At 35.0% G+C, this 14,446-nt stretch overlaps 1 protein-coding gene across 1 annotated transcript; it reads left to right on the forward strand.

Annotated features, from left to right (window-relative positions):
* The first annotated feature begins 547 nt into the window (after nucleotides 1–547).
* On the forward strand, nucleotides 548–14,148 carry LOC137399431 (synaptic vesicle glycoprotein 2C-like). The gene is made up of 13 exons (XM_068085534.1): nucleotides 548–690; nucleotides 1,729–1,843; nucleotides 2,188–2,283; nucleotides 3,207–3,368; nucleotides 6,241–6,403; nucleotides 8,369–8,490; nucleotides 9,107–9,267; nucleotides 10,257–10,331; nucleotides 10,421–10,489; nucleotides 11,319–11,410; nucleotides 11,580–11,806; nucleotides 12,642–12,801; nucleotides 13,587–14,148. The coding sequence occupies exons 2-13, from the start codon at nucleotides 1,795–1,797 to the stop codon at nucleotides 13,771–13,773; spliced, it is 1,563 nt and encodes a 520-aa protein (XP_067941635.1). The 5' UTR covers nucleotides 548–690; nucleotides 1,729–1,794; the 3' UTR covers nucleotides 13,774–14,148.
* Nucleotides 14,149–14,446: the final 298 nt, after the last annotated feature.

The raw sequence follows: 14,446 nt of genomic DNA on the forward strand, positions 1-14,446 counted from the left end.
CATACCCTACTGCTTGTACAACATGTAAAAATGTTACAGCCAGAAATGTTGTCTATATAAAATCTGCTGTTGCCTTCCTGTTGCGCTGACCTGAATTAAGCTTCAAACTATTGAAATGTCAATTGAAATGTAATTAATTATGTTAATGTTGGTGTGTAATCGTGTTTTGAGGTATTATGTAGCCTAATGATGTCTAAGGCAATGGTGAAACAAGTCAAGGTAAGTGATGCTTTTGCCATGGTATTAAAGCTATCAGATTAACAGCTTGATTGGCTTCTCGGTGCTATGACATATAAGCTATACGGCAACTCACGGATCGGCTTATTCTAGAGTGTCGTATCAAGGTATGTATCTGTACGTTATTTAACAAATGTGACTGTTCAGTTGAACAGAGTAAATTCTGCAATTATCCACGGTATAGAGCGGACACAGTTTTAAGAGTTGTCGGCTACTTTTTAAACGGTTTAGCTGTTATCTTCTCATCATCACGTACGGCCATAGCTGTTCCACTTTCGAACTTTGTGAAAACAAAAGAGGTGGCCCTCTAGGTTCAGGCGATTCGGCGGTAATCTCCAGGATATTTAGTATTTCAAGAGTTTAGAAGAAACATAGATATGTTATTATTTGTTTGTCAACTTTTTTGCTAATTTTATGCTTTACAGATATGTAACAACTTATGCTTTCAAACAGGTAAGTGTAAAGATACTGATTATTCAAGTATTCTGTTAACAATTTAATGCATTATTTACCTGCGTAATTCCTATTCAACTTAACTGTTAAATTTCAAATAATGTTCAACTTTGATTCTGGGGTCTAAGTTATCAACCATTTGTGTTAGGCACTCGTTCTTCGAACGAAAACTATGCATTAGAATATAGCGCGTTTCCTAACAGACGAATAACTAAAACTGCCGAGAGCATTTATTACACGTGTAGACGGCGCATTATCAACGAAAAACATTTTATTACACCGAAGTGAACTTTAGTCTTATTAGCATAGGGTAGACCTTTGAGCATTCATTGTTGTATTGTGTTTGGCTGCTTTTAAAAGCTGATAGACCAATTTTCTTGAATGAATAGTTACAATCAAAATAATTTGATTAAATTTTATTAGCATCTAGCTAATAATTCTGGCGTAGTAATCGGTCAGCTTTTAAAAAGAGTTCAGTTGCTACCAGATAAAAATAACTCATATAATATTTTTGTGTTATTATTGTATAGTTATGGATAATGAGAAAAGGCCTAATGCATTTTAAAAATTAGAATACATTTACAGTTTCCATTTTATTTGATAATATGCCTGCAAATAGAGGCTTTTTGTTATTTTGTTATCAGCAAAATAAAAGATTACTAACTAAAAATTAGACTCACTTTAATGTCACTTTCGACTCACTTTAATGACTCACTCATTGAAATCGTAGTCTTTCATGAGCATTTTACCTTGGTGTTAGAGGTACCTACACTTTACGTTTACTACTGTTTTTATGTATAGAACTTAAAGCTTTTGTGTTCAAAATTACCTAAAGGTTTATCTGGAAGTTACCTAAAAACGTATCGTAAGTCTTTAAGCTAAGCATATCTTACAGTATAAATTTATAAATTATAGTTTACAAAACTGCATGCTCAGACATCTACCAACCGTTCGAGAGGCCAAATATGCCTTGGAATGCTTCTCTGCTGCAAAAAGGTTTCATCTTCATAACTGATACATTATTTTATATTATGACAGGCCTGCGCAACAATGGCTAAAAACTAACTGCCATAGTCATAAGCTACATATCTAACGGTCTTGGTCATGAGCGGAAGTGATGATGAAACTGCTGTACTAGTAGTTAATCCTGATGGTGAGAAGTTAATCTTTTATAATGAATGTATGCATTTACTGAATGTCCCCTAAATGTACGGGAATTATAACGAGCGAGCACATGTTTTTAATCAGTTTTTTAATTTTTTTCTCTAATATAATTGCCAACACATGTAATTTTTGTATTTGTACACAACTAGTTGTTTTTGAACAATTGATTTGGAATATATAATAGCTACTATCTTATCAACAAAGCCACTGCAAGTTGAATGAACTAATGTGAATTTAATCTGGTGACTGAATTTTCTTGGTGATAAAGTCGATTCATATCATACAGTTCTCCAGTATGGAAATTGTAGGAATTTTTCATGCTCGGTTTTACAGAGTTAGTTATAAACAGTTGTGAACAAGCTGATGTTGAAAGCTCTGATGAGGAAGGTAGCAAAGCATTGACAGTGGAAGAAGCTCTGGCGACAGCAGGTATGGAACTTTTGTCCGCTTCACTTCATTCTTTTAATTGAATTAAAATAAAAAGGTCTGCAACTATTTTAAACCACAATGTACCATGAGGGTAGATGGCTCTAGCTATGCAAACTTTATGTCGAAACTCTCAGGATTATGCTCTGGTGAATCCTAGGTTTTGGTGTCTTAAAATTCGCTCAGTTATTAAAAGGCTGAATGCTGCAAGTACTAGCAAAGCGCAAAGATAATATTTTTATTTTCTGCATTTTTTGAAATAGAGATATTCATATTGCTGTTAACCTATGTATTCATTGCATTTTGATAATGCAACATTGATAATTGCACCTTCGTATGATTTTTTAATGGTTGAAAATGAGTGAAACTAGGAAATTTAACTCCATGAATTGAATTATTCAAAGAACAGGTTTTTCATAGAATATTTGACAAATGAAAATGGTGACCTTGTTACCATAAGGACCTATTAGCTTGCTACATTAAAATTTTCATTCATTTTCATCCATTTCTATTTGAAAGCAAGACGGTAGAAACTGATTGCTATGATATTTGTATATACAAGGACCTCAAAAATATTAGTATGTATTAGTTTCTAAACCTAGTTGGTTACCTTTGCTCATTGTTGGTTGCATGGAAGTCAGCTTGCAGTTAAGTTTTGAAGGAATAATAATTTGTATGAAGAATGTCTTCAAATCTCAGAGGAGTGTTGTATGTATGTAGGAATATAAGATGGACTTATCTTATCAGCAATTGTAGACAACCAGGATACTCTGCTTGACAACATAAACCTAAAGCTTTCGTATCGAATCATATCATTGGTGGGATGTAACTGTGAATTTCGTTGATGCATTGACTTTTGTATTGGATTGCTTGTATATCATACGCTGTACTGATTGCTAAGTGTTAACATTTATTAATGCTTACAGGGTTTGGGAAGTTTCACTTTTTACTAGTGTTTGTGATGGGCTGGGCCAACTCTTCTGATGCAGTAGAGATGCTATCCATATCTTTCGTGCTGCCATATGCTTCTTGTGAGCTTAATGCGACAGACTTAGAGCTTGGACTCCTTACTGCTGTTGGGTTCGGAGGTTTGTGTTCGAAAAACTATTTGCCAGCAAATATTGTTTCATAAATGTTTAGGAGAACAAGTATTCTGTTTAAATATTGCAGGTCTAAATGTAACATTAGGTAGCACTTTGCTTAGAACTCTAAATATATTTTAATCGAGCAGTTTTTGAAGTAGGCAAGGTTGTTATGTCACCTGAGTATCAATGATGTCGCCCCATAACTCACTGTTACTGGATTCCTTTCCATTATTCCCAAAATATCCAAAACACCTTTATCGCTTTTATGTATGTAATCGATCAAGAGTTAATATTGTATCAACAATAATACAGGCATTGCTATATTTTGCACCAATTATTTCTATTTAGGATTTAAATCCAAATGTACAGACCTATTTCTCATTCTGATAAACTGTATTATAAAGATGTAATATATATATATGTATATATATATATATATATATATATATATATATATATATATATATATATATATATATATATATATATATATATACACATATATATATATATATACATCAGTGTATATATATATATATATATATATATATATATATATATATATATATATATATATATATATATACACACTGATGAAGAAGAAGGTTGCAGTTCACTAGAAGAGAGTGCTCAATATTAAAATAGAGCATTTATACAAACTATATTAAGAACTGAAAACTTTTAAAACATTTTACAACTTAAAGTTTCATGGTTGCTACCATTCATCAGGTAAAATTAAAATGAACTGAAGCTCATATGACTGTACGTAAAAACACATCGAGTAGCTTAACGATAAAGGCCAGCTACATATACGGTAATACAACAATTTAATTGGTTCATGTCACAGCATTGCAAATTAAGTGCTTATTTGAATGTCTGCACTTTGACACAAGCTCGTTTCTTGAGTTTAAGCTTGCAAGCTCAGGTTTGTATAGAATGAAGTATTTCTCCCAAATACACAAATTACAGCGTTTACTGGTCTTATTGTAACTACTCGCTTTTTTTAATACTCTCCACTTGATGTTGTACTGGATGGACCGATCTTTAAGCTGCCATATATACATGTAATTACTAAGTTCTGTTGAAGTTCGTTTTGATGGATTGTTGAAGCTGCTACGATGGTTGTAATATCTTTTCTTGAATGAGCCCTCTGTCAAGCCAACATATGTCTGTTTGGTAGCATTAGATTCGTTGGTCATAACTGTAGCCTGATAGATGACGGAACTGGACAAACATGCATTTGGCAGTGGACATGTACTTTTATCTCGACAGTTGCATGTTGCTGTTGGCTTTTCGTTTGATAGCTGCGCTTTGTTGTTATTTGTAATAATCTGTCCAATATTCTTCATGCAGCTATAGCTAAGTTTTAAATTGTTTCTATTAAATATCGAATAAAGTTTGTGATCTTTGGGAAATTCTTCACTCAGAGCTCTGAAGAAAAGCTTTCCTATATTGGTGGCAACATTTTTAGAGAAAGGGGGGTTATACCAAAGTATATTTCTCCTGCGTTTGTTTCTGGTGTTATGCGATGTTGTATTCTCACTAAATGTCAGTTTATGATGGTATCCACTTCTATTAAGGGCTTCTTGGTGCTCTTTTGTATTTTGTCTAAATATATGTTGATTTGATGATATTGCATGGTATTTTTGATGATATTGCATGATATTGCATATATAATCACATGGTTCAATGCTATTCCTAATAAGAAAGAGTGTAGATTTCTATCTTTTGATGTTGTTGAGTTCTACCCCTCCATATCTATTGACCTTCTATCTCTAGCTTTAGACTTTGCTACCAACTACGAGACTATAACATCTGATGAGCGCAGTATAATCTTGCACACCAAAAAGACCCTGCTATATAGTGATCATGAAGCATGGGGGAAATTAGGACATGCAGACTCCTTCGATAACAATAACAACTTCATAATCTAGAAACCACAGTAATGCAATTGACTAACCCATAAGCCTACTCAAACATGCTAAATGTTTTTACCAGTTAATATTTGCTCTCATCTCTTTCGCGTAGTATCTGATTGCGGTATTTGATCACACAGTCGTTAATTATACTGTTGGATCAATGCCAAGTTCAAGGTTAATAATAAATTGAACGATCTAGTTCCTCAAGAATTATATTGCTTTGATCAGGAATTAGATAATCATGCTTTATAGGCTCAGAAGATCAAAGTCGACAGCAAAGTTTATGCAACACTGTTTCATACCCTGCCCTCATTCAGGGTCTGCTTAGCTTATAATGTGAAAATGACTCATTTAGCCAATCTCTAGAAGATATCTTATCTCTTATATACGTACTTGATACGTTGATCCCTTATATGAGTACTTAGTATGTTGATCTCTTATATAAGTACTTAGTATGTTGATCCCTTATATAAGTACTTGATATGTTGATCCCTTATATAAGTACTTAGTATGTTGATCCCTTATATAAGTACTTAGTATGTTGATCCCTTATATGAGTACTTAGTATGTTGATCCCTTATATAAGTACTTAGTATGTTGATCCCTTATATAAGTACTTAGTATGTTGATCTCTTGTAAAAGTACTTAGTATGTTGATCCCTTATATAGTACTTATTATGTTGATCTCTTATATAAGTACTTAGTATGTTGATCCCTTACATAAGTACTTAATATGTTGATCCCTTATATGAGTACTTAGTATGTTGATCCCTTATATAAGTACTTAGTATGTTGATCCCTTATATAACCAGTAATAGTTTGCTACTGTCTCTAAACTAACCAAATATACCTGACAACGTAAGGGTTTCTCTCATAAGGGCTAATTGCTAAAGGTTATTTATTGAACGAGTTATGGTACAGAGATGATGTTTAGCTGAATCTGGCTTGTTTTATAGGAATGACGTTTGGTTCATACTTTTGGGGAGGAATTGCGGACATTAAAGGGAGAATCAAAACATTAATGATTTGTCAGGCGATTAATTCGCTCTTTATTATTGGCAGTGGTCTAAGCCAAAGCCTGTGGTTCCTTATACTTATGAGACTCATAAGTGGGTTTGGGTAAGTAGTCTTTTCATATTTGACCAATAATTAGCAAATCCCATACCTATATACTCCAGTTAAAAAGACTAAGAATGCATTTGTGATCACCAGGAAACTACAAGAAAAGTGGGTTATAATGGTTACTAATTAGTGTCAGCTTGCTAGGCAGCAACTAACTCATGCATGAAGCTAAAAACTGTGTAGATATTTACACTTTGTTTCCTTTGGAATTAGGCAACATATTATTTTATATTATATATACCATACTTTTTGGACTATTAGCCGCTACCTTTTTCTGATGATTTGAGCCATGCGGCTTATATAAGAGTGCGACTATTCTGTGGCTTTTTCTTTCACCACTAGGGCGCATTAACCAGAATCTCTGGTTAGTACGCCTCTAGCGGTGAAAGAAAAAACGAAACAATGCCTAACGGTACTGTTCCATTAGACACTAGGTTAAAAAGCGTCGGTTAATACGAAACAGTGCCGTTTGGCACTGTTCCGTTTTAAACAGGAAAGTTGCTGCCGTGTTAAAAAGCACCGTCCTGAATTATGTGGCCTATACAAAGGTGCAGCTTATGTATTGTTTTATTATCGTTTGTTGGAAAATAAAGCGGATGCAGCTTATATAGGGGTTTGGGTTTTATAGTCCGAAAAGTACGGTATGTTACTTGGTATTTGGAGATTTCATTGACAAAAGGTTTTAATTTTCTATTCTCATCACGTCATGCTAGAAGCAGTTAACTGTCACACTGACCATCATTTGAGTATAGGATGTTTCATTTTCTTGCTGGAGATACAGGGTTCACTTCGGTATATTTGTTCAGGTATTGTAAAAGAGAAAACTTTTAATATCGGTCACTCCTGACAAGTAATCTTAAAGATCAACTGCTCAAGTTACATGCGCTTCATAGCAACTAAATGCTGCGGCAGAAAGCATATGAGATGAGGTAAATGTGCCATGTTGCTTACCAGGTACAAATTCACAACTACTTGCAATCTGATCTACCGTATATACTCAATTATAGGACGCACTTTTTTCACCTGAAAATCAGCCTACATTTCACCTGCGTCTTATAATCGCAACATACCACGAGGGGGCCATGTGTTTCTATGAAGCAGCACCGATTATCAGGCCACTGCTATACCGTATACCATGTATACGAGAGGCGAATGGACACTCGGTAGACGGAAGACAATCGGGGCGATTTTACCTGTTTTTAACTCCACTTACTGCTCGCAAAATGTCATCAGTCAACAAACGTAAGCGATCAGCATACGACGCATCTTTCAAACTTAATGAAAAGCAATCTTTCAAAATAAACATTTGTCACTTTATTATGTATACACTTACTTGTAAAAATTGCAATGAATTTCATATTTCTATGTCTGAGTGAGGTGATAAATACGGTAAATGGAATTATGTTTTTATTTCACATTTTCGTAGCTTTTTATTATTGAGTCAAACGGACGCCTTTATAAGGAAGATTAAGAATGATTGCTCACTTCCAAGATATAGTCACGTGACTGACAAGAAAATAACAACCAGATTCGTTTTCAAAAGATTTATTCATGACAAACAAAAACAACACAAAAAAACAGCGCATGTGAAAATATTTATTGATTCAAATTACAAAATTGATTGCCGGCAGACTTCAGTTGAATTCACTCCAGCGTTAAAACTTACCTGTCAGTCAGTCAACTGAGCCCTAAAAGTGAGAAAACAATCGATTGATCGTGTGAAAATTTCACTTGTGAAGAGATAAATTGAAGTGCGTCCTATACTTGAATTATCCTTTATTCTCAATAATTGGCTGAAATTTATGCTGCGTCTTATACTAAGGTGCGTCCTATAATTGAGTATATACGGTACATTAAAATGCTATATCCGCCACCATCTTTGAACTAAATTTTCCTTTGGATTTAATTGTGTGTTTAGAATGTGTGTAATTAAAAGTTCAAATTTGCTTCAATTGTTTTTAGGGTGGGAGGTACGATTCCCCTCATATTCGTGTATACAGTTGAAACTTTACCCGCGAAGAATCGAGGACGGATGACAGGACTTCTTTCCTGCACATTTATGGTTGGCCAGGTGCTGGTTGCAGGTAAGTTTGATAATTACTATTAAGTTAGCAATTAAACCACTTGATAAGCATCAAGAATACTCCTGATCTATACTTATATGTCCGGAGTAGACGTTAATGGACCCTGATATTTGGTGAGTTTAATGAACCTTGGTTGTATTGTTGGTTATTGCCTTATGCAACAAGCACCTAGTATGTACTGGTGATCCTCTTTAACTAGCGGTGCATCGGGCAGTTTCCTCGAAACTACCTTCAACGGTTTATTGAAGGATTCATGGTTAAGATCCCTTGCCAATAATACTTGTTGAGTACAGGCACATTTTACTCATATTTCTGGGCACATCTCGTACTATTATGTTTAGTATATGGCTTTTATATTTAATAAAAGCTACATGCACTACACTGCGATAGCTCGCTTATGCATTATAACTTATAGCTTTATAGCTTACATGTGCGAAACAGTTTCCTCTTGTTTGTTTTTATTCTCTCTGCTCAGCCATTCTACAGGTAAGCGAAAATATGATTCTATCACAGTAACCAAATTATTTATACACTTCAACTTTGTCATATACATGTAATATAAAGCCACTTGTTAGTATTGTGGATTCGTCTTAATACTTGTATTAATGTTTAACAGGGATGGCCTGGTTAATAATCCCCATGGACTGGAGTTGGAACCCTTCTCCTGGCTTCACTCTCAACGGCTGGAGAATTTTTCTTTTCGTGTCAGCCATTCCTGCCTTCACATCTCTCCTTCTTTTTATAATCTTTCCTGAGAGTCCTCGATATCTTATAGGGGTGGGTTCTGTTGGATTATTTCTACATACATGCAGTATAAATTTGTCTGAAATTTTTTGCTCAAAATTGACACACTGAAGATCTTACCAGCAAAAGTTGGATGTGGATCGTGAGTGCAATTCATAGAACGAATGAAAGTGCGCGGGGGAGAGAGAGGGAGGGAGGGGGAGAGAGAGGGAGGGAGGGAGGGAGAGAGAGAGGGAGAGAGGGGGAGAGAGAGAGAGAGGGCCTACCACTGCTATCCAGTTTTGCTTTATCGTGCTCAGGGTGTTCATTTGAAATCAGTTTTTGGTATAAAGTTTATAGCACTAGCACTTGAAGGGGCTAGCTTGCAAATTTACTCCTTTGCGTTGAATTTTTAATGATTTTCAAAAAACATCTCTAAAAATACTGAACCAGACCCTGATAGGAGTTATTTTACTATTGTCTTTCAAGATTACTAATAAACTTTTGAATAGCGACTTGAGCAGTAAAATTGAATAGACAGACCTTCCCCTTCGTGGAAAAAATTTCTTGCTGAGATACTTTTCCTGATCACACAACATATCTGTTCAACACTTGCCATATGCCTGAATTTATTATCCTTTTTTGATTAGTTGCGTGTAGACAACTTCTGATCATGGCGTCAACTGTCCTCAGTTTATCCCACTTACCACAAATAGTTATTACTGCGGTGAATGTAGGCAGTGATGATTTGGTTAGTAACAACTAGCTTGCTAGGATATGCAGTAAATAGTAGCACTACTTTCCAGTTACCGTAGTAACAAGAGAAAGCCTGCTTTCAGTTGCATCAAATTGATCAGATTTTGCGTTCGAATCAGAAACACTTTGTACTTAGTAATACAGTTTGTTATATTTGATTAGATGTGTAAGTATGGCTTAACTTAGCTAAAGCATGAATAAGCTATAAACCTGTTAGTTAAGCATGTTAGTTCACGGGGTTGGAAGAGAAAAGAGGTTCTGATACCGTCAGTTGTCTTTTGTTGCAGAGAAATAGGATGACCGAGGCAAAAAAGGCTATCAGATATATTTACAGATGGAATGGAAATAAAGAAATCTATGATGTAAGTCAATTTATTATGTAGTTTAGTAATTGTATTTGTCACACGCTGTTGGTAATGGATTGATGAAACCCCTCTGTTCTGTGTTTCAGGATAGTTATACTATAAAACGACCTGCGGAAGTTGCCAAGTCAAAAGGATGTTGTGGCACTCTGAAGCAGGTGCTGTTGCATATATACTTGTTAATCTAACATTATTGGCTAACCATTCTCTCTGATTACTCATGACATGATGAAGAGTAGATCTATCATATAGATTCTTACTGGAGTAGGCTACATTCTGAGATTATTTTATAGGAAATACTTTCGAAAATATAAAAAATAATTGTTATGCTGAGATTTTGAGATGAAGCTTTTACAGCATCATAAAGATATTAGAAGCAAATGGTTGAAAGCTTATCTATGTGCCGACGTTACAGTTTTGATTAGCTGTTCTATAGCTTTAATGGGATGCTCTGTGTATTAAACATTAGAGTTTTTAAAGCATCTATGAATTCTTAATTTAAACTAACGCTATTAATCTGCATGTGACTGCCTGAAGAATGAGTCTATGTATGAATACCTAGAATAACTCGTAGTCAAGCGCTGTGCTGCCAAGGTCAGCTCAGTGCTCAATTACATCTTAGTAACCAAGATGACTTTATGCATGGTTAGACACCGCATAAAAGTTGTCTTCACACCTTCTGAAGAACATCTAGACAACTGTAAATGATGATTGCTGAGTGGAAGATCAATTGTTAATTACTAGACTGATGAAGAGGTGTGCTATAAGAGTTGTTACTGTGAATAGGTGTTACCATGTCAGAGTGAGTATAAGGTTATTAAGAAGATATGACAAACAATAGTAAAATAGGTGCTAAGGCTGAGGTTCCGGTACTCAGAGTTGCTCCTTTTACTTTGTACCCATTAAATCTTCATATTACCCGAGTTCTGAGGAAGTTCATTAGGAGTTACTCTCTCTTGTTGTTTACATATCTATCTGTATTTATAGATCGCCAAAAACTCGTGGAATCTAGTGGCTCTTGAGAAAGTCAGACCGCGGTTTCTATACAGTAGCAGCATTATGTTCTGTTTATCGTTCAGGTATGTACTTCCTTTTATAGTGATTGTCCTTCATGCGCTATCTTGGTGGTGATTCGTCATTTCTCAAAGTCGACTGTCATAGCAACAAACATGTTTGTCATGTCTGATCTACCTGCTAAGTATCATATGTACAATGCATACTCCATTTATAAAGTGTTGTCAATTACAGCTATTATGGGCTGACCATGTGGTTCCCAACCCTGATCACACGCATGCAGGCCAGTAATGCCTCTTCCGTCTGTGATGATATTCTCCCAGCTGTCAACAAGACCAACTGTGTCATCGGAGACCAGAATGTTGTCTACACAGATACATTTCTCCAAGCTGTTTCCAGCTTCCCGGGCAACTTGCTCTACCTCGCTCTTGTCGATGTGATTGGGCGGAGAGTTCTAACAGGTTATATATTTAAATTCTCAACACCAAATAAACATAAAATACTAATTAAATCAATAGACTAATTAAATCAATAGACTTATTAAATCATTAGACTTATTAAATCAATAGACTTATTAAATCAATTGACTAATTAAATCAATAGACTTATTTTCAGATGGAAATTGAGCAAGATGGTTGGCATAGCAGAGTTAATAGAGACTCATTATCTCTCATTGCTATGAATTCATTAGTTGAAGTCAAAGCGTTCACATTTTTGGTACTTTTTAACCAGCTATCTACCACATACACAGGGCCTGTTTAGAACAGAACACACAACAAAGCAAGTCTGATGTGCATTGTTATAATTACGTGTAGTCCAGTCATTGGCTTGTGGTGTTTTTTTAAGTTTGCTGTCACACACCGGCTGTGGTAGCTCACAATGTATCCAATAATTGAATATTTTTTGTCTAAGACAGGGTGATAAGCATTGGTAGTTATGCCGACTTGAAGAGGTGTGACCAGGCTCACACCTAAATTGATAGGTTTACTTGATCACCTTAAAAAGTTTCCGGTGTCGGACAGTTGACAGTTTTGTGGATCATAGATGGTATGTAGTGGATGACTGAAAGTTTCTCAGGTGTGACAGTAGGTAATGAGAAATAGATACTGCTGTGGCAGCGTGTGATTTAGAAGTTCATATGTATCAAGAATATTTTGATGTCATTTGGTCTTTATATAGGCAGTAGTATTTTTCAAATGGAAACGAGGTACATATCCATGGTTATTAGGTTCTGCCCTGAACAGCGAATTGTCTATGACAGCTAGCAGATACTGACTAATTCTCCCTCATTTGTAGGAGTCAGCATGATACTCACCGCTGTCGCTGTCTTTTTCATCTGGTTGATCCAATCATATACCGGCAGCATCATCATGTCATGTGTTTTCTCAGCTATCACAGCTATATCCCGAAATGCAATGGCTCTTTTATCAACAGAGATATTCCCTACAGATTTACGGTAACATTAATTATAATGATTTAATTGCATCTATTTGAAATTCACCAGATAATAGTAGAGCAACTGTCTTGTAGGCAATAGGCTAAAATATAGCCTAATAAATTTAATGTAAATGATTCACTGTTTTATTTAGAATAAGCTAAACTTAGCAGCTTCTCGCCTATGATATGTTAAAATGAGCAGTCGTCTTGGCTTCGATTGACTAACATGAAAACCATTTATCTCATTTGTGATTGGCTGAAAATAACAGCCAATATATTTGCAAAAGCCAAATGAGAAGCTGCCCTGTTTGGATTGGCTAATTAAGTGCTATGTATTTTTATTGTCTGCCTCTTTTTTACCATTTTCTGACCTCCAGGTGACATTCATTGTTATTGGTTATGCTCCTTTGTTTGAGTCTATGTGGAATAACTATTACTGTTACCTAAAGAAAGTCTGCAGTATACATGAAACAATCGGATACCAATCTATAGTTATATTGTTATATTGTCATTTAGCAATGAAAGAGAAAACAACTTCTCAATACTGGAATGTAGCATAAGTTTCTCTCTGTAAAAGCCTATTAATAGATGAATTAATTGGAGCTCCATGATCAAGATAGTGTAGTCCATAGAAGAATCGGTAGAGCATGGATCTTCTACTAATCACCACTAAATCCGGACTGGCTAAATCTGTAGCGTTGATTTATGTTCATCATAAATCATCGCTACAGATTTACCCAGTAATTTGTACCAGTTGTCACCAGTAATGCTTAACATAAATGTCTGACTTGCTTACCTTTTCAGATCTACTGCAAGAGGTGTGCAATCAGCGATGTTTAGCAGAGTGGCTGCCATCCTGGCAACTATAATATTTGGAGTTCTCGTATCAACACACTGCGAGGTGCCGATCATACTGATCTCCTGTCTGCTAGCATTGGGAGGAATACTGACTTATAAACTACCTGAAACCACAAATATTCCTGTAGATTAGGTTTACAGGCAACTAGTCATACTGCTCAAATGTTTACTTCATTTTTTAATATTTTCGAGTCATTTTTACAATTAATTTTGGTGCCATTGTTACTGTTTCTCACTGGTGTGCCAGTTGACAAAATTTCCTGTTTTATTTTACTTCCCAAAAGGAATTGGTAACTGTGTACATTATCATCATTCTGTGACTGATACACATGTTCTTAGCCTTTTAGGTTTATAGGTTGTCATTTATTGAGCTTCAACAAAAAAGAATTCAATTTATTACCTATTAGTTTTGATACATATTTTATTATATCTATTACATATATTTCATAATTATACACTTTTAATAATGTTCGTTCATAAGAAATAAAATGAGTTGTTATATTTTTCACTGCAATATTTTGAAATTTTAGATTGTTCAATACATTCTATAAAAATGAAAACACATCCCTTTTTCAAGTAAGTTGCTACTGTGATATGTACACAAAAATATTCTTCCCTACAATGTGTATGTAGGATGCAATCAACTTGTTCGTGGCAATGATGTTGGCTAGCATTATTTCTAAGCTAAATTGCTCTCATCGCTAAATAAACTTACTATATGTATAATAGCATTCACATCAGTTGGACAATGTCACTGGCTTCGATGCGGAACCATATCTACTACCTTTCATTCAAGCACGATAGGA

The sequence above is a fragment of the Watersipora subatra genome, chromosome 7 (assembly GCF_963576615.1).
Source record: "Watersipora subatra chromosome 7, tzWatSuba1.1, whole genome shotgun sequence".
In the NCBI taxonomy this organism is placed as follows: Eukaryota; Metazoa; Bryozoa; class Gymnolaemata; order Cheilostomatida; family Watersiporidae; genus Watersipora; species Watersipora subatra.